At 32.6% G+C, this 27,222-nt stretch overlaps 2 protein-coding genes across 5 annotated transcripts in view; one reads left to right on the top strand and one right to left on the bottom strand.

Annotated features, from left to right (window-relative positions):
* The window catches only part of LOC135839755 (limbic system-associated membrane protein-like), a 96,188-nt gene that overhangs the window by 37,850 nt on the left and 31,116 nt on the right, over positions 1 to 27,222 (top strand). For all 4 annotated transcript variants that reach the window (XM_065355944.1, XM_065355943.1, XM_065355942.1 and 1 more), the window contains exon 3: positions 4,381 to 4,443. In XM_065355944.1, the coding sequence (XP_065212016.1) occupies positions 4,381 to 4,443 (63 nt within the window). The remainder of the gene's footprint in view (positions 1 to 4,380; positions 4,444 to 27,222) is intronic.
* LOC135838888 (V-type proton ATPase 16 kDa proteolipid subunit c-like) lies at positions 14,149 to 17,632 on the bottom strand. Its single transcript, XM_065354702.1, has 3 exons — positions 17,357 to 17,632; positions 16,871 to 17,060; positions 14,149 to 16,787 (listed from the first exon to the last, which is right to left on the bottom strand). The coding sequence occupies exons 1-3, from the start codon at positions 17,430 to 17,432 to the stop codon at positions 16,577 to 16,579; spliced, it is 477 nt and encodes a 158-aa protein (XP_065210774.1). The 5' UTR covers positions 17,433 to 17,632; the 3' UTR covers positions 14,149 to 16,576.

Below are 27,222 nucleotides of genomic sequence, written 5' to 3'. Positions count from 1 at the left end.
TTTTAGAAAGTGTGTAGGTATAAGTTTGAAATGTGGCGGTTTTTCCGACCAACTATACGAAGGACGGCGCGTTTTAATTGTATCGAGATATAAACCGCAAGCAAGATAAGTTTACAGTTGCTGTTTGAGAAATAGTACGTTTGTAATAGCTATAACGATACGCCAAGTGCATCGAAGAGTGGAGTTGAACTCAGATTAGTTTCAACTTTAAAATAGTCTATGGTGAGAGTTCTTAACTTTTGCTGTCGTTCTTACACACAATTCCCTAATTACGAATAATTTTTACCATTTGGTCACGAGTTTGTCGGTTTTTCACTCGCGTACGTCTCTAAACAAGTCAACATAGGTAAACGCTGTTGCGAAAATACTATCAACATTATTGCATCCCTGGAAATAGTATAATACGGTGTTCAAATAGTAACCTATCGGTGGATAATAAAATTTATAAATTCAGGAAGAAAAAAAAAGGTTACCAACGAAAAAAAAAACCAACGATCAAGGACCTTAATGTAAGCTTATTTCTATTTTTAAGAAAAGAATTCCAGTTTTAAAAAAAACGTACGTATGTAGGTATTATAAAAATCCAAATTCGCTATCTCGAATTGAAAGGTCTTGTAGCCTGTAGGTACGTATGTACTCCTATGTCTAGAGTCCATGAACATGAATCTAGTAAAATTCCTATTTATACAACAGTAAAACTACGTATATCAACAAAACATCTACAAAATACCTTCAATACCTAAATAAGTTGATAAACGTCATAATAATCCAAGTATACCCTTTCAACTACACCCTTGAAAAAAATACATTATGCAACTTCTCTTACAAACGTATAGCTTTCGCCCATCTACAATGCTCTTTTACGATTCACTTCGAATTGAAATTGCAAAACGACGAAATTTCACTAAGTATAAAAATTACAATCACCCGAGCTTATTCGTTACACCGAAAACTTTTCAATTTGCATTCGAAAAATTCCTTTGTCCAGTGATTTGTTGACAACTTTATGACTTTCTATAGCAACAAAACAACAAAATGCCGACATTTTTAGTCTCAACAATTAAATATTCCAGTTTGTCTGAGTACATTGCGTTGAATAAATAATAATTTAGAAGTTACATAATTATGCTTTTAAAAGTTTTCGCCTTTTGTAAAAGGAGGTCTATAGTAATACGTAATTTAATGATGATGAGATTTTTGCCATCTTCTCGTGCGGCTTTTGTGTTTCAAGTTTGAATTGTCTTGGTGATTATACCTGGCTAATAATTTAATATAGGTACCACATACACTAGATAACTCGTATTTCGAGAGGTATTCTGAATCATTGCGCGTTTAGTCTGAATGAATTTTAAAATTTTTATCAATTATAAATTTATGCGATTCGTCAGAATATTCAAATTTCAGAGTTCGTTATTAATTTTTAAATTCGCGAGACTAATTTTTACTTTACCTATGAATAATTTATCGAACGCGTGTTGAATTTCGACGGTTTCATTTATTTATTGTTTTCTTTTAAAAGTCGGTTTGTTTTTGGTGATTAAAAAAAAATTACAATGGGAAGTATTTACATTTCAAGTTAAATAATAATAGCAACAACAAATCAAGAAGTATGTGATAAACAGATGCAAAAGTCAATTTTTTTGAAACTTTTGCCCTAAAAAATTAAGTGAGATAGGTAGATACTTAGGCTTAATGTACCTAACATACAAAAATTTCTTGACTTTTTTTGAAAAAATTGTGCATTCAAAAAATACTTACGATTTTCCCTATTTATGCCAAGATTAGTCCAAAAGCTAACTGTAAGACTCTCAATTTCCCATTTGGATGGACTGAATTTTTTTAGAAGCTACCTATGTTATGAGCTCCCATGCTTTTGCAAATAGTGATCGAAAGATTCACTTGTTAGTTTAATCACTTAATCAGCATATTCTCATCATAGAGTGATATTTCCCAACCAGAACAAAAAAATTTGAACGAACAAGAAGGAATGGAAACGAGGACCACAAAATACACCACCACCCAAAATTTCAAGGGCTAAAATTCATTTTTCGATTTTTGGTGAATTTTTTAAAATTCTGATTTGGACCGAAAATGTGAAAAACTAAAATTTTATAAAATTGATTTGGAAACCTGAAATTTGGTTTATAGATAGGTACCCTATTTTGAATTTTTGAGTTGGTGAGTGATGGTTTCGAGTTGTTCTGAGGCCTCTAGCGGATTTTTGGATTCTCTAGTTTTCTAAAAAAAAAAAGCTGTGAGCAGAGTGAAAATGAAATTCAGCACTTATAAACTCGCTGCATTTACCACCGTTGTGATCCTCTCTATTAATTTAGGCACATTTTTTCAAAATACTTTTGTGCTCGTTCAAAACCAAAATTTTCTTCAGGGATTACCTACTTTTGAAAAAATAAAATAAAAAATAAAATTCAGATTGAGGCTCCAGAACGGTTTGAAATTATCACAAATGCACTTGAGAGATCAAAAACAGGGTACAAACTAAATTTCAGCCATTTTTTGGGTGTTTGCAAACGATGATTTTTTTTCAAAAATCATCACTGGAGAAAATTTTGGATTTGAACGAGCACAAAAAAAAAGTTTAAAATGCTAATGTTCATAAACCGATCAAAAGGGCCACACAATTAGTAAATAGATACGAGTTTATAGGTGTTAAATTTTCATTTACACTCCACTTTGGAGCGTTCTTTTAAAAACTTGAGAATCCAAAAATCTCCTGGAGGCTCCAGAACGCTTCGAGTCACCAATAGACCATTCATCGGGTGCTTGAAAACAGGGTACTTACAAACCAAATTTCAGCTCTTTAGGTCAAATCGCAAAAATTTTGATTTTTCCTAGCTGGTGGCCGAATTTGAATTTTTTAAAATTCACCAAAAATGACAAAATGAATTTCAGTGCCTAAAATTAATGAAGGACAGCAATTTGCGATAAATTTGTTTTTTAATTGTATGTATTTTTGATTGGAAGAAAAAAGGGAAATCAAACATGTGTACTACTTACTGTACTAGATACGATGTAACATGCATTAAACATTATGCCATTTCAAGCTAAGTAAGCATAATGTAGGACATATGCTCAGCGTTATCTAAATTTGTAGAATCGAATGTTGGTGTTTCGCCAAATACAGCCTTTTGTTAATATTATACATTACGAATGTCTCAGATCTCAAGAGTCAAGATGAACGACTTGGAGTTATCTTCATAAAAATCGTTCTGGTGGCATTATTGCGTTGAATATTGAGATAGTAGAGAGGAAAATATTGTACTCGTATGTAGTACAAAATACGAAAGTACGCCACATTTTTGGCGCAAACCAGACAACGATACAATTGGCTATAGAATGACTTAATGTGTTGGCTTACGTACTCGGATGGTACTTACCCTCAGTACAAATTAGATGCCTATAGGGTAAGGGTTAAATTGATATGTGCGAATCTTGTAAAAATAAAGTTTGTTTTTTCACTCGACTTTGTCAACAAATTTCACAACATCATGTTGATTTACGTTTAAATGGTCAAATGAATCGGAAAAAAGAATCCCTTTTTGCATTAGAATGAGCAGGTATAGTAGCGTGTTATCGTTGGTCACAAATTCATCAAACACGCACGAGTGAGTTGTACCAACCAAGTGGAATTTAAACCAGCAGTGCAACGCCAACGTGCGTAGAAAAAAATCCTGCTATAGGTGGAGAAAAAATGTCATCAATAAAGTAATACTCGGTCTTGATATCCAATTACTCGAAATCTGAAGACCAAGCTTAATTACATTTACATTATGGCGTTAAATTAAGGACCATAGATACGACACTAATAAAGGAACGATGTTAGCCTAAATGTTAATTCAAGTTTCATGGACAACGTCCCCGAGAGAGCCTTCTATTTTCAAGTCTTAAAAACAAGAATGGCTTCGTTTCAACCTTTCTTAATTATAATATTCATCGGTGGTAGGTACCTGCGTTTTATATATAGTTAGACTTTTACCCCAAGAGCTGGCGAAATGGTGAAACAATCATACGAGTGGTATTATTCGAATACGATAGCTATACCTACGCGTTTTAATTTGAAACGAATGTGTGTGTGGTTGAAAAGCTTCACGCTACCAAAAATAATTTTAACTTTTCAAGACGTACGTAGCATTATTTACATTTAAAATATTCGCCTCAGGAGTTAACACTTTCGTTTGTTGGCATTACGATATACTACACGTTACCTACGAGTTAAATCCGAACATGTGCCTATTTCAATTTGCATGTTTGTTCGACTACAATCGGTACGCAGTGATATGCAATGCTTTATAAGTTAGGTAGTACCTATTCGAGGAAATTATATTTATCCCTTTCTTAATTTTGTTTCCGTTTTCATTACAGGAAGAAGAGTCCGAAATATAGATTCGAACCTAGTTTCAAATGTGATAGAAGAATTCAACAACGGTGAGAAAATAATTTTTTTTGTACAAATAATTGACGTAAACAATTTGTTGGCAGCTCTTCATGCTGTCAGCTTCATCATACTGTTGGTAATTCGGTTTTATTCTAACGACCGTAGTTGCATATTTAAAATAATCTGATATCGAGCAAGCAAACGTATGGCAAACAATTACTGTAATATTTATCGAGCATTGAGTAAATATTTACTTGTTTTGCTTCTGTCCAAAATATGAGGAAAATCAAACAAACGACATTCGACTGACCAATCATTAACATATTAAATGAAAACGCCGTCTATTTGCATTTTGAAAAATGCCTGTTAAAAGATTTTCGTAAATTCGTTACATTTTTTAAAAAATTAATACGATAAGCCGTATCATCTGCTTTCAAGGATGATCAATTTTTAGCACCTGCTTGATTGATTAGATATCTAGTGGGCAAGAGAGAGGATTATCGAAAAAAACACACCTCACATTTTCACCAAATTTTAAGGTAATTTTTTTATTTTGTATCATATAAAAATCTAACAAGGGAATCCCTCGAGGAGTACACCTTCGATTTGAACAAGATCGCAATTCGTGAAGCAAGAGCATGGTCAGAAACTCCCGTAACCAAAATTTCAGCAGCACGATTTTTTGAATTTTTAACGATTTTTCGAAACTTTAAAATTCATTATTTTCAGAAATTTACGATTTTTTCAAAAAAAAAAAAAATTGTATCTACTACAAAACTGATAGAAATAAGTCTTGAAATAGATATGAACTCCTTCAAACCGAATGTCGCCATTTTCGGCCACTATCTTTTGCAAGAAGAAGGGAAAATCGAAAGAAAGGCGTTGGGGAGGGGGCGATTAAGTATTCAATTCAGTGAAAATCTTAACGTGAATTAACTTTTAAAAAATCAAACATACGAGTAACTCTTCAAAATGATATTTCCAAGTTTTATGCAAGCAGCGTTGAAAATGTGTTAATAAATTTGCATAACCAGTTCGCCGTAAATACAGTAAGTTTCGCGACGATATCTGCATACACATCAAATTGAAACAAAAATGAAGTCAGGTTCTGTCTTCTGTCTTGCAACTTGATTTTTTTAACGAATTCCTATCGTACCGTCATCCTGACCCCCAGAAAGGGGCTTCACTATTTTCTAGAATTTGAAATTCGTTTCAAAACAGACAAATTTTTAAAGTTTACATCTCACGAGGAAATCTTTCAAAATTGTCACTTCTGGTCATTGAATGTGAACGTGATTTCTGGGGGATAAATGGCCCGAAACTCTCGACCATTTGAACTGTAGGTAAGTAGGTAGGTATAGCAAAAATTCCCAAATTGGTTTTTTGCGTTTTTTGAAGAATTTTTGAAAATTCAAAAATCATCATTTTCGACGCGTGTTTTTTTAAAACTTATCTATTCATTTAGTAAAAATTATGAAAATTAGTCTTGAAAATAATACACACTCGTATCTGCTTCCCTTGACGTAATTTCACAATTTTTTTCTTTTTTGGAGACTTCGGCGCGATTTCCAATTTCTCCAGAAAGCGTGGAAATTAATTTGAGCAGCTAAAAATCGAGTTGGAGCTTTTTGCCCTTTTTTGAGCTTTTTAAAGGGTTTGTTTACATTTGAACTGACTTTCAAACGAACAATTCCAGTGCGTTTTTAGACCACATAGGTAGATATTCATGCCTGAAAAAAAATCAAAAAATTTTCTGTTCGTGAGGAAATCTTCAAAATTTTTAATATTGGTGTGTTTTGTTCAAAACTAATCCCTTTGATCCAATTTTCACTATTTCGTGCCATTCTGGTACCTCCAGCGCGATTTTTTATTTTTCCAAAATTGTAAAATTTCTCCAGAAGGCGTGGAAAGAGAAATTTTAAAACCCAGAGAAATTGAAAATCACGTTGGAGGCTCCAGATCCAGAATAACCGAAAATGATGAAATTCATTTCGAGAGAGTTGATATTAGTTTCAGGACTGATTTTTTTAATTGAATAAATATTTTTTTGAAGAAACATAAGGGTAGAGGCACCAAATATGGACCACTTTTTTTTGGAGGATTGCCACTTGAAAACTATACAAGGTAGAAACCTCCACAAAGGCTTAAAATCAAGTTCCATCCTTCCACTAACACTGTACAAAACTTCAGGGGTGAAGGTCAACTTTAAGTATGTTTTTTTTATTGTTGAGTGATGAGTGTCAAAATGACAGTTCGAAATTTTGGACGCCTAATATGGACCACCTATAAAATTTCAAAATAAACATACTTTCACATTTTTCAAAAGGTCATATTTATTTGTAGAAATGAACAAAAAAACTTATTCTAAGCAGTTCAGGTTAATTTTGAATATTTTTTTCAAATTGATGAATGACGAGTGTCAAAATGACAGTTCAAAATTTTGGACGCCTAATATGGACCACCTAAAGAATAATTTCAAAATAAACATATTTTTACGTTTCAAAACATCATATCTATTAGTAGAAATGAACAAAAAAAAGTATTTCAAGCATTCCCCTTTTCAGCGGCTGTAAAAAATGAGTAAAAAATTCAATACCACAGGTGGTCCATATTAGCGCACCCCATAAAAAAAACTTTGCACCAAAAATTTCTGTACATATCCTCATTTTTAGCAAAAACTGATCACTCCAGCAGAAACTACATCCTTTTTTGATATTATAAACATCAATGACATTTAGAAAATTACACCACATATATATTTTAATAAAAGTTGAAAAACACACTAAAAAAAATTTCCAGTGTCTCAAAACAGTATTTTGTAAATTTCTCAGCGAGTTTTGACTTTACAGTCGTAATTTTTGTCTCATTCGTTTTTTTGATGAAAAATACATCAGAATACATTTTTTCCGGACAGATTGCACTAATTACCAACGAGAACGGGCGCTGGTCCATATTGCGGACTGGTCCATAATTGGTGCCCTTACCCTTATACCTACTGCCAAAAGTGATCAATTTTGAATTTTAAAAAATTCTCCGATAAGTGATTAAAAAATTAATTTGGGCAGTTGTAATGTTGATAATTGGAATTCCAGACCATGTTCTTTCTAAAAACCACACGATTCTATTTAAATTGCAAGTGGACGCCTCAAGACTTATGTACTGATAACTTTATGCCAAAAATTGGCACTTTGAGTTCTATGAGGTTTTGGTCTTCAAATTCCCCAGTGAAACATTTTTAAATGTGCATTTTCTACTTCTACAGTCTTTTGCCCAAATAAGTTAAAGAACACAATATACACCCACCTAATCAAATCATAATCCTATTCAATGTAAACAACACGTCAACATCATAAAATATAACACTTTCAGTCATTTCGTATAGTGCAGGAAAATATTCATTTGAGAGAAAAGTCAAATTTGATATTTTCCTCGTCTACAACGAAGGGAAAATGTTTGCCAAACGTTGTTCACACGTGGAAAAAAATCTCTTACATACATTTTTCGCATCGTTTGTGTGCGTTTGAAAGCTCCGATATCGGATGGTACAGTTTTTCTCTAATAAGAAAGGAAACACCAACGTTTATAGCCTAGATAACTTTCGAAGAATCTTTTTCAGAGAACGTTTTCAACGCTCCGAATTAAAAACGTAAAAAAAAGTCGCGTGAAAATTTATCCTGCATTTTTTTTCCTAGCCGAAAATATTGCCGTAATAAATAGGCATAAAAGAAAACATTCGTATAAGATTACAGAATGAGAAACGTACATGGAATAAAGGCCAAAAAAACAACTCAGCAAAATACAATATGTTACCTTTAACTTTTCTATCTTTCATTCTTAAAATAAAATATGGCGTCGAGCAGCAACAATACCCATATCCGCATCCATGGAAGGGAAATTGTTCTATGTACCAGGAATGGCTGAGGTGGAAGGAAGTGACTATAAGCTGTTTCATTCTATAAATCACATAGCTTTCCTTTAATATTTGATCTTTTGCAACTTCTGCGTATGTTCGCACCTTTTCTAGTCTACACTTACAGACAATCTTCTTCAATAGCGTAGAAAAGTTAAAAATATTTATCGTATATCCTTGAGTAGATTATATTTCGTTTTTTTTTTCCTCCTCTTCTTCTTTATCTCATTCTTCATTATTTTTCCCCCTTTACTTTCACGTTCGGATAGGCGCGTTTCAACGTATCGAACTTTATTGATGGATATACATGTACGTGTTACCGAGTGTTTGTGAACCCATGTAGAACATATGTTTTCGATATTTTTTTATTAGATCGCGCCAGATATGACTCGCCATGGAGGGTGGCAATGGCGCCTTATACACCGATGTAATTTATGAGCTAAATCATTGCGCATTGAGTATGTGAAGTTATCCGGATTCTTTTACACTATGTAAAACGTGTCGTAAATGTCTTCAACTTTCAAAACATCTTGCGCAGTTCGCAAGATCAACCGACTTTGCTCTAAATATACCCCGGTAATTTACCAACATTTATCTCAGTAATTTACCAGACATTACTTAAAAATTTAGCAATTTATCAAAATGCGCGGAAGTACCCAAATTTACCGATTTAATGAATACGAAAAGTCGAAAACATCGACAAAATAAAATAGTCAATCATAAGTAGCCATCATATTACACTTTTATGAAATTGATTTTCAAATAAAAATTAGCATACTTATGAAGACGTAACCGTCATATTACAAGTGGAATAATATATCAGGAAAATTGTTGACAAAAAACAAAATTATTACCGAAATTTAGCTATTTACCAAAATTTACCAATTTACCAAAATTTACCAATTTACCTATTTACCGAAATTTACCTATTTACTGAAACTTACCTATTTACCAAAATTTACCTATTTACCAAAATTTACCAATTTACCAATTTACCGAAATTTACCAATTTACCAAAATTTACTGATTTACCAAAATTTACCGATTTACCAAATTTTACCATTTTACCAAAATTTACCTATTTACCAAAATTTACCTATTTACCCAAATTTACATATTTACCAAAATTTACCAATTTACCTAAATTTACTGATTTACCAAAATTTAGAGGTTTTTAATGGCTTAATTTTTATCCAGAATTGAAATTTACCAATTTACTAAAATTTACCAATTTACCAAAATTTACCGATTTACCAAAATTTACCGATTTACCAAAATTTACGAATTTACCAAAATTTACGAATTTACCCAAATTTATTAATTTACCAAAATTTACGACTTTTCAAAAATTTACGAATTTACCAAAAATTACCCCAGCAATTTACTAACATTTACCTCAGTAATTTACCAGACATTACCCACTAATTTACCAATTTTCCATTTTACCAAAAATTACCCCAGCAATTTACCAACATTCACCTCAGTAATTTACGAGACATTTCCTCACTAATTTACCAATTTTTTACCGAATTTTAATTACCCCAGTAATTTACTGTTAAAGGTTTTTACCAATTTACCAAACTTTACCAATTTACCAAAAATTACCCAAGCAATTTACCAAAATTTTCGACCAACTTTAATTACGAGTAATTCACCAAAAATAACTAATCATTTTATTTACTAAAAATTACTATTAATTAACAAAAAAAAAAAAATTATCAAAATTTACTGGCTATTTACCAAAAACTTAATGTTTTTTGTTAAAACAAAAATTACACTAGAAATTTTTGAAAAATTTTGATTTTTTATGGCAAAAAAATTTTGGACGGATAAAATTAACAAAAAAATTAACAAAAAAATCAACAAAAAATTTTCTCCTCTTGACTCGCGCGGGATTCGAACACCCGACCTTCGGTGTACCAATCTGCAACCTACACACCCTAACCACCCCATCTGTTTGTTGGGGGTGAGCCGTTTGCGAGATATAAGGGTTTACACAAATTTCTGCTTATCCATAACGTTGAAACACACTTAAACGTTCATATCTCGTAAACGGCTGAACCGATTTCGACCAAATTAAAAATTTCTCTAGTTCAGTATCAAAGCAATATTTTGCCATCATCAGTTTCGACTTAAAGTTCGGAGCTTTTGAGTTCAGCGTGACACAAATTTATACATAAATTGATATATAAATAAATATATAAATATTCTAGGGGGTAAACTCGTAACTTTTTTATAGATTAACCAGCAAACTCATAACGTTTTGACAAACTCGTAACCTTTTTAGGACGTGACTTTTCGATGAGGTGCCATATGAATCTACAAGGTGTGGGGAGTCTACTGGCAAAGTTTGAGCAGGGACGTGAGATTGCCGTTTATACACTTTCTCTTTTGACTCAATTTTCAAATTAGTGCATAGCCTAAGTATTATGTACAAGGACATGAGGAAAAGGTGTTTATTGCCAAGAATCATTTTTTACGTTTTTTACGTTCTTTTTGGTGATTTTGGTGGTTGAAGATGTCCTCTTTCACATGGCGTGGTCAAAAATCGTCTAAAATAAATTTTTGACTGCTCAATTTTAATTTAGAGTTGATTATACAGGTCCGAATTTTCGTGTTTTTCAGTCTGAACAGTGATTTTATGGGAAAAGTATGCATCCTAGGAAAAAAATGCAATGAAGGAAATTGTAGAGAATAAAATTTTCTTTCTGCTTAGAGCTGGTTATTTTTCTGTGGGATGCTTTGTTAAAAAGCTATTTGCGAAAAACAGAGACGTATGGGACTTTTAAAAAAAAGCTTTTCTGAAAAATTGATGTTTCGGCAATGAGGTACCTCTCCACAGGTCACCCAAAAATCAAGTTAACAAATATAACGCGGCCTAACATCGAGTACTATCAGGCCTATGGGGTGACGCGTCGAGCGCATGCACAGCAACGAAGTTATAGGTGGGACGTGAGTTTGTATTTTATACAAAACGTTATGAGTTTACCTGTATGCGGCTATATATATATATATAGATTTCCCCCATACATTACGCAGCCCATGATATTTCACTGACTTTTTGCGGACCGACTTGTGTTGGCACTAGCAGGGGCGCGCTTGAATTTTTCCACGTGTTCTCACAGCAGCTTACTGATGGGCCATGAGAAGAAGGTATATACTCCACCAGGTTGGAAAAAGACTTACATTTAGGCTTGTAATTCGATTTTCGATTTTTGAGGAAAGCTCCCCACTCAAGTGTATGTTTTTTTAGATATTCCCCAGACTTTTTCCGCCACCAAAAAAATGTTTTCATTGACTTACAGAGAGGTGAGGAGCTCGATTCGCTCGTGTATGTAACGCCAAGTTGATAAAATCAGATAATGCAGGTCGTTAGTGGTGTTTTGCCTTATGTACACACTGCGTTGCTTGTTTTTGAATGTCTGTAGCGGTCGAAAACAGAACAGACTTTTTGCAGCCCGGTACTGGGCTGCAAAAAGTCGTGATGGGCCGCAAAAAGTCTGAGGTTTATCTAGTATGGGCTGTGTAATACCACTTTTCATGTGTATATATATATAAACTTATCTCGTTTTGCGCCATATGTCTTATCGTGATCAGCACACTTCAAAACGTCAAGAAAACCCACCCCCACCCAAATCCTCAACCATCATGACAAATACAATACCTTACTTTTCCGTTTCACGGCAAAGTCGGTAAAAGATATGGATAATAAATCCTTCTTATAAAAGTACCAAAATCAGTTTTCCTGTATTTTATCAAATAATTGTCTCATTCGTCAAGTAACTCGAAATATCGGTGTTGGTTTTTGTGGTTTAGTTGATAACCACATGAACTCTTACTTTACAGTCATAAAATTTTGCTGTGTTATTTCACTTTAAAATTTGCTTGGTGAAAATTGCGTAATGAAAATTGAAAATAAAAAGAACTCATTAAGTGGATGTAGCCTTTCGAAACAGTTTATTATGATGATTACGATGAGTGTACTTCAGACTTTGTAACTGATTTCGCTCAAATTTTATTCACTGAAAAATTTCTGCAGTTTAAATGGAAAATTAGTCCTGGAGAATTAAGAAAATGATGCGATGAGGAAATCGAATTGCCAATTATTACTTACGCCGGAAATCTCATATTTCTAGCCATACATATAATGGAAGTGAGAAAAATAGTATACCTACTTAAGCCTATTTTTGGGGCTTCAAATTTTTCAAAAACCATTTGTATAGTTAATTCTGAAAAATACATGTTTTCTCGTTACTGTCACAAGTGCCCTTGAAAGTGCGGCGGAGATTTTTCACTTTTTTTTAAAACTGGAAAATCTAAAAGTCTGCTGAAGATTCCAAAAAGAGCTCAAAATCACCACAAATTGATTCAAGAAATCAAAAATAGAACACAAACTTATTTCAGCTTTCTATATCGCAATTTCTACAGATTTTGGTTTTGTATTTACAGTAAATGAGGTTCATTAATTTTCAAAAATTCAGCAAAATTCAAAAAATTAAGTATACCTACTTGAATTCAACACGTAGAATTTGGCTTTTTAGGATACTTTTTGGTGGTACCTAGTTAGTTTCAGTTTTTCTGTTATTTGATCGAAAATTTTTTTGTCAGTTGGATAATCTCACTTGTGTGTAATATGTAAGTATTTGCTGCGTGTTTAAAAAAGAGAAACCAAAAAAAAAAAAAAAAAACATTACCTATAGTTGTTTTTTGTGAATATTTCCCCCACTTTTTTTAATACCTTTGTGGAAAACTTTAGGTACCTACCTAGTACCCAATACATGAAACTTTGGAGATATTCTAACCCTAGATACAACTCGACTAGTCGAACAAAAAACACTATTGGGCATGATAACTTGATAAGTTGCCTATCTCGTGAATTGAAGGAGTTATGTGACCTGCAAAACTGTAAATTTGCAAATTCTGAAAAATACATCAAAAACAAGAATATATTTACATCATTTAAAATGTCCTATGCCCATGCCACTCGAGTGGGCCAACAAAAAACGTTGTTATGACGACAAATTGTCCATCTTCAAAATTTAAAAGACGAACACAATTTGGAAATTTTGAATCGAGTTTACCATTTTTTCAATTTTGAATGTGGGCGATTCTCGTCACAATACTTAACATTTTTTTCTCGTCCACTCGTGTTGGTTCAGAGTCATCATTTAAATGATTCAAACATTTTCTGATTTTTGATGAATTTTTCAAAATTACTTACGAGATTATTCCAACATTTCACTCATCACTCTATGGAATAAACACATACTTGAGAAAACATCAAATTTCTTCTGTTGCTAAGCACAAAAATCTAGAACATTCTCTTTCATCTTTTTTTTTTTTTTTTTTTTTAGCAAAAAATGTTCAAAATTTGAATCGTTTTGAAAATATTTTTTCAAAGTTTGTAAATTTAATTGAAATTCATTCAAGTTAATTATTCGACTTTTTTTTTCAAATTATAGATAAATATTTAGTTTAGCTTTTTTGGGAGGAGAAGACTCAATGTTAACTTGAAGAGGTCGCATTTTTACGACATATTATGAGGTAATTTCACATTAATCTTTTGCTATGTCTCTTCATTGTTTTCTTTTTTTTTCGAACGATCGAAAATTGAACCGTCGTATTGCTGGTCTTTCATCTTTTTTAAATTATTACGTATTTTTAGGTATTCGAAGCACCTACGAAGGGCCACATTTCTCCTAATATCATTTCAAGTAAACCAATGAAAAGGTCAATACCAGTTTGCCTCAAATTTTAAAATGGTGCTAAAAATTCACCCGAAATTCATGTATCTACTCGTATGTACAAGAATAGGACCACTAATTTCATTAATGAAAATTGACAATAATGTGAAAATATGTATTTTAATCATTTTTTTTCGTACAGGCAGTTTATATCCATCCACAGTAACACTGAAGTATTGGCTGAGTTGTAAATATCATTCATAAGTTAGGAAACAATTTGACTGCAATATTTTTCAGAGGTAACATGCAATAAGAACAATCACAAAGTATCTGCAACCGGTCAACAGATACAAAGCAATTGATCTCTCAAACACCTAATTAACATCACCCATCATTCAACCACTTATATCATATTTTCTATTGCAAAGTTATCTTTACCCCTCGGCTTGACTCAAACAAGCCAAGTGATCTATTTAATGCATAATACCAAATAAACTAACAAGACTGTGTAAATTATATGTATAGGTAGGCCTACCTTGGCATTTAGGAGACTGATTATAGTAATATTTTCAACAATTTCTTTCTTATGTTTACAAAACCATTGAGCGATTCAAATCGTCAAGTGTGTAAATAGGACTACTTTCGTAAATATTCATCACATTAATGAAAGTGAATTAAACTAGGATATTCGTGTATTTACGCTGCAAATACAGAAATATACTCGATTAGTTCAAATTCATCAATTTGATACGTATTCATTCAAGTAGGCTTGTTTCACTCGACGTATTCGAGTGCACAATGAAATTGTAAACATAAAAAAGCAAATTGTAAAAATTATTCATACGTAGATAAATGTACAAATGAATACGACAGAACTCCTTGTTGATATCAAATTTGCTACAGCCAGTATGTTATTTGATATATCTACATTAAAAAGATCAAATGGTAAACAGGTCGAAGCTGAAGTGCAAAATAAACGTTGATTTTTACTTCTTACAATGTGAACGATTGATAAAGATCTCAGTATACCTATAGCAAGCCATACACCTGTGTGATACTTTGCATGGGTGGGCGTTTCGCCTTTGATTTGAAATACCTACAACAATGCGTGTTACCTTAACCGTATAATGCGTTAAATTGCTTCCTAATTTATGAATGAAATGTATACCACTTATTACTAAAGCTCATATTGATATTACACATACAAATACAAAATGTACCTACGTACACTTTGCTAACAATGTGACAATTATGCGTGTATAGTAAAATCTGTAGATACAACGTGTACTTGCACATTCATTAGGATATTTACTAAGTAGGTATTCCGAGTGAACTCGAATAATTTATCGTAACCGATAAGCAGACTAAAATAATTTGATGGAAACACAAACGAAATTAATTTTTTCAAATACCTAGATACGTATTTAAATGATGCTAAGCTTCTCGAATAACTTTTAATGACAATTTTATAAAGGATACCGATGCTCAGGCCTGTATACCAAGTTGAATACCTACTCCGAGAGGATTTTTTACTTGAAAACATTACGGAAATTGTCGTTTGGTTATTTTAGAATTAAACTGTTACCTGAGGTAAAATCAACATGAATTTCAATTACAGAAAGGTAAAGCTTCAAAGTAAATAATCCATCGACTGGGAGGGGCTTGGGAGGAATTTCTAATAAAGTTCAAAATATCTCAAATATTTGATCGTAGGTAACTAAATAATCAACGAATTTCTTTGACAAGATAGGCATAGAATTGTGTTGCCAAGTTTTTTTTTCAAATTTAGGCAGGCATCATGCAAAATACCTACATAGTTCTTCAAAAGTATAAATTCGATTCAATTGATCAATTTTTGACGGATCATTTGGAAAGGTAAGTACATGGTTACTTTCCAATTATGTTTCAAAAATTTGAGAAAATTCAAGTATAAATCCATAGCCTGTGCGAAGAGTGTAGAATGGAAGTGGGGATATTTCCTATTTTGGAGATTCGTATCTGACATCATTCTACAAAACATACGAATAAAAAAATAACACTATTGCTTATTTCAAATTTTGGCGATTCTGTAACAGCTAGGATGCTAGGAACCTATCTATTTATTCCCCTCCTTCATCTTTAATGAAAAATTACTCTTGAAGACTTTAGGTACCTACTTTCACTGTATCATTTCGAAATAATAATAATAAGAGTGCATTAACTGAACGGAGGAAAAAACCACTAACACACCACATAAACGAGTAATTTTTTGGTTTATGTGATGTTTTTGGAAAGGGGCAGACAAAGGGAGGAGTAATCTGTTTGAAACTCTGCTTTCCTCTCAGCAGCAATAATACATAGTCGGCTCGACTTGAAGGCATTTTAGTGAGAAAAATGGACATGATCCGGTACGAAAAAAAAAATGGGGAGAATTTTCAACAGTTAATCTTATTTACTTTACTTACACAATAAGTTTATAACGTCAAATCGAAAGTAGACCTATTCATTAAGGGCCCTTAAAATTAACAACAACAAAAAAGAAATCAACGGATGAACATAATATTAATAATAAATTTACACGAGTGCAACTCTAAATCGAACATAATTTCTTCACGTTTGTTTTACGATTCCAAAAATGGCAACGATCAATCCATACAGACCTAAGACTTCGGCGAAAATCAAAATCAAAATCATTCCTACGTAAAGTCTAGGTTGTTGGGCGGTACCTCTGACACCAGCATCACCAACGATACCAATAGCAAAACCGGCAGCCAAACCGCTAAAACCGACAGATATTCCTGAACCTAAATGCAGAAAACCCCTGGAAAAACAAACATCTTGTTAGTCGAAGTGCATATATTACTGAAGGTCAAATACGACAACACCTATGTTTCATCATCGTACTTGTATAAAGTGTATTTTTCTGGACCATCGATAGCACTGATCACCAGAATTGCTACAATCAATCCGTAAATGGCAATAATACCAGCCATAACGACGGGAATAATCGACTTCATGATTGCTTCTGGCCTCATCACTGACATGGCTGCGATACCGGTGCCAGATTTCGCTGTTCCATAAGCCGCTCCCAATGCTAAAAATTACCAAAATATTGTCTTATATTGTAGAACAGAAATCAATTTTGGAACTGAGGCGAGTAATATTAAAGGTTGGAGTTTAAATTTACAAATCTGTCAATTTGCCACTTGGGGTGTGGTAGGTAATAGGCCACGTCGTGTTTTCACCACGTTATGAAGATTTCGAACCCTTTCAAATTTTATTTCTTTTTAATATTAATAGAGAGGCTAAAACACTTTCTAGATGCTTACAAAAGTGCATGCGAAATAGGTGCAATAATTATTATTCCATCAATTTAGACGAAATACTTACCACTCAATACCATCGCAGAAGACGCGCCCATTACACCGAAAAACGGCGCATAAATCGGATTCTCTGCATTAGCCATCGCGAAATTATTGAAATAATTTAATGAAATAGAATTAAAATGACTAAAAAACAATTATTTTACAAAAATTAATCAATTTTCACTACTTAATTAATAGAATTTCACGATCGCGTAGGTAGGTACCAAATACTGTGACTTCGAAGTACCCTCTTCATTTGTTCAACTCGCAATTCAATAAAACGCTCAATGATTCACTATGTATTAGTCGAAGTTGAAACAACGACACAATTGCGGATTTTCCGTTGATAAGATAAGCAATATTACGAATAATTCAACGCCAGTAGTTGGAAAAATGTGTGCGATATACCGAGTGCCTGATTAATTTTGGTCCTCTCTAGTTTTTCAATTTATATTTTCCCTGAGAAAGAAAGTTGTATGTACAAGTGTAAGTAAAGTAAAATGTGGTAAAGTATCATGAACAGGTATCATTTTTTTCTCCTATGTTTACGAATCAGCTCTCATAGGACTGAGAAATTTTTTTAATTGTAATTCTAAAAATATTATAAAAATACAGAGAGAAGTTGAAACTGTCCGCATAATATGGAACTTTCTCGATGTTTACCACCTCCCATGCAAATATCGACTCGGAAGCTCTCGGGGGCAATTTCCTCTTTTCATCCCTTTCCAGAATCGATATTCCAATCAAAAGTATCAATTATGTATTGCATATTTATAAAATATATTTTTTTTCTTAGACAACTGATAAGTAGTAAAAAAAAGTTGTCTCAGATGTCGTTAGGACGATTTGAAGAGGTTCCAGTTCTAGTTCAGTTTTAAAATTCATTTAAGTATTAATTTTTCATATTTTGCACATTTGTTTAAAGAGCCAAATGAAATCATAAACTGATTGAGAGATTACAATATCTGCATAATATCTACTTATTATTGCCTTATCTTTCTCACTTCCTACTGAAAAAATTATCAGTGAAATATTCCATGAACACGGTATCCTATTTTCCAAATACGAATACAATTTTATTGTTTTTTATTTACATACCAACCAGAAAATCATTTTAGTGATATGATATGCAACGGAAATGTGAATTTGTCAACATATTACATACAAGTCGATCAGTACAATTGTGTAAATTAAAATTAATTTGCGACCCATGGGGCACATTACGCTGATAGATATACTGACGTATTCCATGTCCGAAATACATACGTATGTATGTATATACTTAGATTTCTACGTCAGAATTATCTATCACGTCAACTGTGCATACCTATTGTGAAAACATTATACGATTTGGCGAGTGGAGTAATGCTCAACTATAGCTGATACATCAAGTAGGTAAGTAGGTACCTACCCATTCAAATTCTTCAAGATTTTATGAGAAATTTTGGCCCATAACAATGAACCGAGGGCCACCTTTCCTATTTCGAGTAAATCACGAAAATTACTTATGACTCAATTTAGCCTCAAAATTCTTCAAAAATGTTCAGAAAACATTTTTGTTGAAATATTTGATTTTTTCGCAAAAATTTTAACTCATTTTGATTTTGGTTTGTGAACCGTTTGTTGACTATTTTTTCCATTTGTGTAACTTTTGAGTTACTTACCTTCCTTTTTATTTCTTTCCAAAAATTCAAAATTCCGTAGAACTTTCAATTTTTTGTTTGGCAATGAAATTTTAATTTCTTGCTGCACGACTTTTTCTGCAAAGTAGGTGCCTATTTTGAAAAAATCTAATTCGAAGAATGAAAAACAATCTGACTGTATGAGTGATTTAGCAAGAAGTTAGGTTGGTAGGTAAGTAAGTCAGTAGATGCAGGTACAACCTGTTCAGAAATATCGAGCAACTCTGAAATAATTTTTTGGTTTGAAATCGCAATTGATCGCAGTGAAATGCAGTAATGATGGCATATTGGATTGGTCTAATAATCTACTAATCACATGCAGATTTACTCCACGTTGCCAACCTTTTCTCGTTATCAACAAAAAAATCGTTGCCAACTTAAATTTTCAACACAAAACTTCCTCTAGAGTGCTCGATATTTTTGAGGACCTGTTTACTCGAATTGATTTTTCTTCAATACCTACAAGAGTAATTCGAAATTATAAACAGCCAACACTTCTAATAGGTACCTACCTATTTCTCTTCATAAATTTTCGCTCATTACGGATCAAATTGTTAAAATTAACAATTTCATGTTCGCTGCTGATAATAATATATTTGCTCGATATTAATTTTCAAGAGGATCTCAAATAATGTTATCTGTTTCGTTACATACGCGAGGCGAGAAGTTTATCAACGGTGCTAAAATTTCAACATTTAGAATTTATATTCCATTATTGTCGCGTAAAAGTTTTAAAATATTTCCTCAAGTGACTCACGCAGGTATATAGTTCGGTACAACCGCAGGCGAAAATTTTCATTACGAAAATATCTCTTTATTGTAATTTTTCCTCCGGATACGAAAAATTGTCGATGTTTTTTAGAACTACCGATGTCGAAAAAATTATATACTAAATCAATTCAAAAACGTTTTCCACAAAATTAAACATTAATTATAACAAACAAATTTGCGTTAATAAATTAATTCTAAACGGGCAATTCTTTTGTAGATGATTTATGATAAAAACGAGTAATTTTTACGCCGTGTCAATTTTAAAACATCGTGCCTAAACCGAAAGCATCTAAAAATACCGCCATCTAGATGAAAGCGACCTTCGCGAAATCATAATTACGCCGAAACCTTTACAGTAAATTAAAAGCTTTAAAAATCGCTCTTTTATGACATTAATTTTATCGTTGGAAAATTTACCACCAGCATTGTTGAACTTATTTTACAGCCGTCGAAATTATCCTCTCGTCGTTTAATAATTTATCTAATATGCTACCTTTTCGCGTTGACACCCCTTGCCGTCAAATGAACCTCGATGAAACGTCAATCATCGCGTCGTATCATTAAAACGCATCCGAGATGAACTTAGGTTATCTATACTCTTCATTGTTTCAGCCTTCGACATAAAACACGAAAAATTCCATTTAATCGCGTACAACTAACATCGGGGATTTATTTACACTACAGAGTTGATTGATTCGATTCACGCCTCCTCCCTCTGGGATATCTATGAACTTTTCTTTCTCTATATTCAATCAAAGAGCTGATAAAATACAAATTAGGAGATTCATTAATCTGATCTTGGAAAGATTCGCGATAGATACGGTAGGTCAGATCTTTGCCATTTTAATGCATACCAAATTATAATGACAACATTTTTTTCGAGAATGCACCTCAAATTAATTTAAATTCAAGAGCAGTTGCGTCAACAGTAAGGCCACAGCGTAAAACACTTTTTATTTTACTACGAGTACATAAATCAAGCGGCGATAAACTGTTCCATAAATAACCAGCACCGAGACCACATTACTCAAAATCTGGTGATTAAAAAGCTAATATGAATATTTTCGCTATTTTTCTCCAACCACTCAGTCTCATAAAAAATACAAGTATAAATCAAAACTTTTCTCCTCGAGTTGAAAATTTTCTGGACACCGAATATTTTTTCTGAGGTTATGGGAAAAAAATACCTACCTACTTGTCGAAAACGGGAATTAATCTAACATTTTTAACGTGTCAAAGTTACTCTTTTTGTACCTAGGTACACAAGTTCATAGTTAAGTAATTCTTCATTAAGAGGAGATAGATAAATTCGACAAAGCAAAATATTTACAATACCCTGATTAAATGGTACAGGGCGTTCCATCCTACACTTACAGCAGATTTTTCTGTTAGTTATTGTACTCGTAAGTAGAAGTACTTCTAGATTTTTTGTTCTTAGTACGACTTGAAAAATATTTCATGTTTCTGCTCTCCTCTCACCCCTTACCTGAAAATAAAAAAAATAAATAAAAAAAATTATCATTCTGTTTCAACATTTTGTGTTCAATACTGACCAAAGATTTAAATTTTCTATTCGACTTTATTCCTTATCTGACCAGGCTTCGTCAAATTTCGAAAAAAATGAAATTTTAACTTACCCTCATCTTTACATCTTCAAATTTGATTGATGAATTATTAAATTAAGACTACCTACGTATTTTGCCATCTTTAAATTTATTCTTTAGCGATTAAGCTCAATAAAACGTAAATTAAGTAGTTTAGAGCATTTGAAAATATTCCATTACAAATAAAAAACTCATTCTGTGAAATATGTACATAATATTGCAAATTTAAACAAATTCAACGTTAAAATTTAGATAAAGAAATACCGCACATGACGCAGGAAATGAAACTGTCGTTGAAATCAAGAATCCAATTATCTCACATATTTCCTTGTAATGTTGATAATCAATTGTCAACTCATCGTAGAGTATATTATAGGTACCTAGTATAAAAAATAAATAAAAATAACAGAAAACATCAAAGAAACTACGATCGGATTAGCTGCACTTACTTGGACATTATTGTTGGGAATTGCCTACATCTTGTACCTAGAATCTTACATGTAGAAGTAGAGAAAGTAACCAGGTACCACATTTTAAGGGTTCGCTAAATTATCTCATTCAACTCCAATCGAACTGAATGGTATTTTCATAAATTTCATTGGTAATACATGATCTCTTAATTGATCTCGATAGAAAACCTAAAGTACTGTGTAAGTACATGAAATTATTGAGTCTAGTATCATAGGCAGGCCTATCAATTCCGTTATATTTCATCCGACGATTTCAAAACACTCTGTCATTATTTTTTCCATCTTAATTTCTCAATTCATCACCCTGATTTTTGATGTTCTGTATTTATATTAGGTATTTAACTTGGGCAGTTCATATAATTTACTTCAGCATCGACATTCAATTCAATTGATTTCAAACAGTTCTAAGTATGATAACTTCCTAATGGATTAAAATTTTCCAAACGCCAATTCATCTTCTTATTTTATCTTATTCACTTTTATTCACAGATAACTAAGTAGGTATAAGTATGAAAAAAAAATCACAATTGCTTTCCACTCCCTTCGTCCAAAATAGACATTTAAGCGAAAGTTCTGCTTTTATTTACGCGTTTTCCCCATGGTTTCGATAATTTCAATACCGAAACGCTACAGATGATATCGTTATCTAATGATAGAACTTTTTTTTCGCTTATACTCGCGATTCCTCTTTTCCTCTTTTTCTAATTGAATGCAGTAATTAAAGGATATTTCTTTGATTAAAATAATTCATTCAAATAGGCCAAAAGAAACTAGAAAGAAAAAACACTATCTCGTAGACAAAAAAAGAAACGAAAAACGAAACTTGCCAAGCTTGAAAAAAAAACAGAATGTTGAAAACAAAATAAATTAACCCAAAAACAAAATAACTAACGAATGAAAAAGTAATGAAAGAAAAGGGGAAGGCTGCCCTAGTTAGTGAAAAATGATTGAATAAAACTGATATATATATATTTTTGGAATCGATGAGATTTTTTTCATCCTTCTTGGTTCTTTTCAGTTGTAAACAGCAAAGATAGGAGAAACGTGAAACAAAAGCTAGAAGTATAGCAGAGCGTTACTTTGAAGGGGAAATGATGATGATGATGTGAAATAGAGAAATTATGAGAGGAAATAAAGCAGCAAAATACGTGGTGTGTGAAGTAGTATTTTAATAAGGTACTAACCTAACAAAATACTAGAAAAATTTTGAATTTGGAAAACTTCTCGATAATTTTATATTTTTTAGAAAAAAACTAGTTGCTTTTTCTCGTAAAAATTAAGAGTAAAAATTATCAAAAATGTTAATTTTGCCCATCAATGAAAACGTACGAGGAAGACAGCGAGGAGAAAGATGTACCTAAACCTATTGCATCCAGCGAATGCAACAGAATCGATATCTATACACAGGTAAGACTTATTCTTCTCTTCGGAAAAACCCCGCTGCAAAATCTGCTACTTTTTTACAACGAACTTGCTGAAAATGTAAAAAAAAATATCGTAAGGAATCGCTTTAATCTCGGCTGCTCAGGAAATTGCTCTTTTTTACGCAAGAAAAAAAAGGTAACAGGAGCAGACACACCTAACAACACTTTTTCTAAAAAAAAATCAACTCGAATATAATGCCCACTCATTCCAAGGAAAAGCTCGTTGGCGCGAATAACGTCGCGTGGAAAATCTAAATTATAGCACTCATTGCGCTCCGTGGCAAATTTGAAGAAAACGTAACATTAAGGTATTTGTTTAATAGAGACATTAGCACAGGAGTGAATGATAAAAAAAAAAGAAATTTAAACAACGATAAATTAATGATAACAAAACTAACAAAAAAAAAAAGGCTTGATAGGGAAAAATATGATTTCGAACCCTTCCTTTAGTGCGCCCTTGTGAGCTATAATTGCATACTTGATGGTGTTTATCACAATTCTGCTTCGTTTCTAGTAAACTTAGGTGATTATTCACTCACTTGTTTTTCTTCGCCGATTTAGTAGATACCTATTGAATAAAGTCCTAAATCTGAGAAGAAGAAGAAGAATGAAAATCGTAAACGTTTTGACAATATTGTTCGATGCTATAAATACGAGAAAAAAAATACAATCCTAATACTAAATTAGTTTTACACTCAACCGAGCAATTTTTCCGCGAAACCCGACGAATCCATCAGATAATTAAATTCGACAACAAAAAAAACACCACCGATACTTTTGTCTTGACAAGAAAAAAAATTCATCATTTTCAGTTTTGCATGTGAAAATCGATAAAATACATGCAATAAAAACCAGCAAACCGATGAGCCCACAAAAAACCTCAGATAAAACGTTTGCAAAGTTATAAAGAAAATAAAAAAAGAAAATCTGGGAAGGAAGAGAGAATAAATCAGGAGGGTATTTTAACTCTATCCTGCTTATCAAAAGGGATATCTTTTTATTTTTTTATACTGTCCTTTCCAGTTATTGCTTTTAATATATAAGATTAAGGAAACATGCATTGTATACGTAAAAGTATCCTTCTTTTGTATGTTACCAGAGGTAAACTTCAAGACATGAACTCATACTCGGTGCTCATATCAACGTAGTCACCAGTCTGTAAGAAGAAAAAAAAAAGTAAAAAGTATTTTCAAATGCGTTTTTATTTGTTACCACACAGTAAAAGAGCTTAAACGCAATAACATAAGATATAAATCAATTTTTCGGCGATTTATTACGTAGTTGGATACCTGACGAGGGTTTTTCCTAACGTCGAGAGAATTTGTTTGTTTGTTTTTTTTTTTAATTTCTTTTCCCAATATTTTCATTATAATTTTGCATAAATCTTTATACCTACACAATTTCATTTTTCTCTGTAACCTGTAACCGATAAAGATTAAAAATAAGTTGAAAAATATTTCACCAATTTAACCATTCGTGAGAAATCATTCTTTTAAAAACAAAAAAATGTAAGGTGACTTTCGTAAACACAGTTTTCCAAACGTTTAAAATTTTTACAATGTTTGAATTAAGTACCTATTTCATTTATTTTTTTAAATACCAGAAATCGTGAAATTGTTGCTCAAATTCTTCGGTTTCTTTTTCCTGAAAGATACCAATTCATGAAAAAGTGTGGGTATGCTTACCTCGTTTTTTCCAAAACAAAGTATTCGACGGATACTTGAAATTATAAGGATGATAACCTGAGAGAAAAAACGAAATCTTGGCAAATGATAAAGTAAACTTTTTTAATACCAGAGGTATTTCAAAATTTTGGATTATACCAATTCAGTATAGCTTTCAACTTCAATATTCAAATATCTACTCAATGATCAACTGACAATTGAATCGGTGGGTGCAGAAAGGGACCAAGTCACATTTTTGGAAATTTTTTTTTCACGGATGGGTTTCAAAGTACGGCGGATCGACTGGTGATGTCAGATTTCCGCAAAACTGTCGGGAAAGTGGTATTTGGGCGCAGAAAAAGGGCGGATCCACATTTACGACTTTTTTGTAAAATTTTTTAAATTCCTTGAAAAATAACTAACATTTTTGAGAAGACCATTTTTTGAAATTCAAGTTAATCTCTGAACTGAAAAATGATGAAAAAATTAACAACTTCGGCAAAAAGTCTTAGAACTCGAGGGGTTTTTGGTCAATTTAAACGAGATAGCCGTCTAAATGATGCACTTAGATCTAGAATCAAGCCCCATTCGTGCCCGAGCAATTTCAAAAGAAATTTTGTCGATTGGGTGCAGAAAGGGTCTAAGTCCTATTTGTTTAGGCAGCAACAGCGCCGGCGCACGTGAATATTTTTTTTTCTAAACAGTGCTAAAAATTGTGTCTTGGGGTCCTCTTTCAATGACCTTAAGCATGTTTACCAAAAATTTTTGATTTTCAAATAAATCAGTTTTTTGTTATTCCTGAAAAGTGCGAAAATGGACTTAGCCCCTTTCTAAACCCACCGATTCAATTAAGAAAACCTCATATCTTTTTTGGCTGCGCATACTTTCAATCACGCACAAACTCCAAGAAACTCGACTTGTAGTCGAAAAAGACAATTCCCGAAATTGTAGGTTGTAGCTGCCCAATCCCATTTTTCAACCAATTCTGGGAAATTTTGCAAAAATTTTGGGCTCAATAAAGTACCCCATGGAGCCATAATGACTTATCACAATTTCACTGCCTTAGGCATCTTTTTCAGGGGGAGGGGGAGGATTGGCCAAATACCTAAATCGTATGATTCGGTTTTTCGAAAAACATTTTTAATTCAAAATTAAAGTAAAAGACTAAAAAAAACATGTTTGGAATTGAAATTATATACGATGAAGTTTTTAGTCTAGCACTTGACATAAATTTCAATGTGGCACACTGCGCCTATTGATTTCACACATCTACTAAAGGGGAAAGGGCTCAGGTTATTCACAATAACGGTGATTAGTTTTTTGTAGGTATTGTTTTGTTTTTTCAAGAATTTTTCGTGGAAGGAATTTTACGAGAGCAACTTTCAATGAGAAGAAAGAAGAGCATTGCTTTGAGGGGGATTATTCATATGTAAGACGAATTTGAGAGGAAGGATTTTTCTGTCACTATCGATTAAATTTTTTTGAAGAGTGAAGGAAGTAAAATTTTCAACGTTTTTAAAAATGGCCAATTCAAAATTTTTCCTAAATTTTGTGCTTAGTTTTTGTAATTTTTTGAGTTGATTTTTACATTTGTTTCTTTTTTAAAGGTAATTTCCCACACTTACCTGTGCAATCTTACTCCTTTTACATTTCTACTTACCTACTGCGGTAATTTTATCGTAGTCGCTACTCGAGCAGATACCTACCTTCAACCTTAACTTCTTCCATTGTCTCAATACCACCAGATAATATTTTCAATCTAGCTCCGATCTTTTAAACTTTGCAAAATGCAAAAAGTAAAAACTAACAAAATCGCAGCCCATTTGCCCACCACAGTAGGGCACGTTACCCTTCTATTTACCTACCCACATCATTCAAACTCGAAATCATTTTTCATTGCTCCGAATCGCGCCTAACTTCTAATACTTACAATATTCACTCCTATTGTATCAACGCGAACAGTATGATTAAGTTGTTTTAAAAAAATCTTAACGCTTTGGTCCTCATCCTCACGTGCAAATCGTTATAGTTTGATCAAGAATACCAGCTCGTTGTCTCGAGGTAAAAAATGTCACTTCTGCTTTGACAAGTGATGAATCGTTTTTTTTCTCACCTACTTGCACCTTTTCGTCGCCTCGGAAGCAAAACTTTAGAAAAGGTACTTAATGCAACGCCATTTGGCTGCCATTATTTTCAACTCTCGTCCTGCAAGGGGTTATTATTTCATGAACAATAATTTGAGAATATGCATCGTACCTATCGATACGCAATTAAAA

This window comes from Planococcus citri, chromosome 3 (genome assembly GCF_950023065.1).
Source record: "Planococcus citri chromosome 3, ihPlaCitr1.1, whole genome shotgun sequence".
In the NCBI taxonomy this organism is placed as follows: Eukaryota; Metazoa; Arthropoda; class Insecta; order Hemiptera; family Pseudococcidae; genus Planococcus; species Planococcus citri.
This window is presented reverse-complemented; position numbering and strand designations above follow the sequence as displayed.

Bases quoted from the DNA above. Each gene is read 5' to 3' on its own strand.
- LOC135838888 (XM_065354702.1), bottom strand. From the start codon at position 17,432: ATGGCTAATGCAGAGAATCCGATTTATGCGCCGTTTTTCGGTGTAATG. The intron at 17,061-17,356 runs GTAAGTATTTCG...GGTAATTTTTAG, and splicing joins TTCTGCGATGGTATTGAGTG to CATTGGGAGCGGCTTATGGA. The intron at 16,788-16,870 runs GTACGATGATGA...TTGTTTTTCCAG, and splicing joins GAAAAATACACTTTATACAA to GGGTTTTCTGCATTTAGGTT.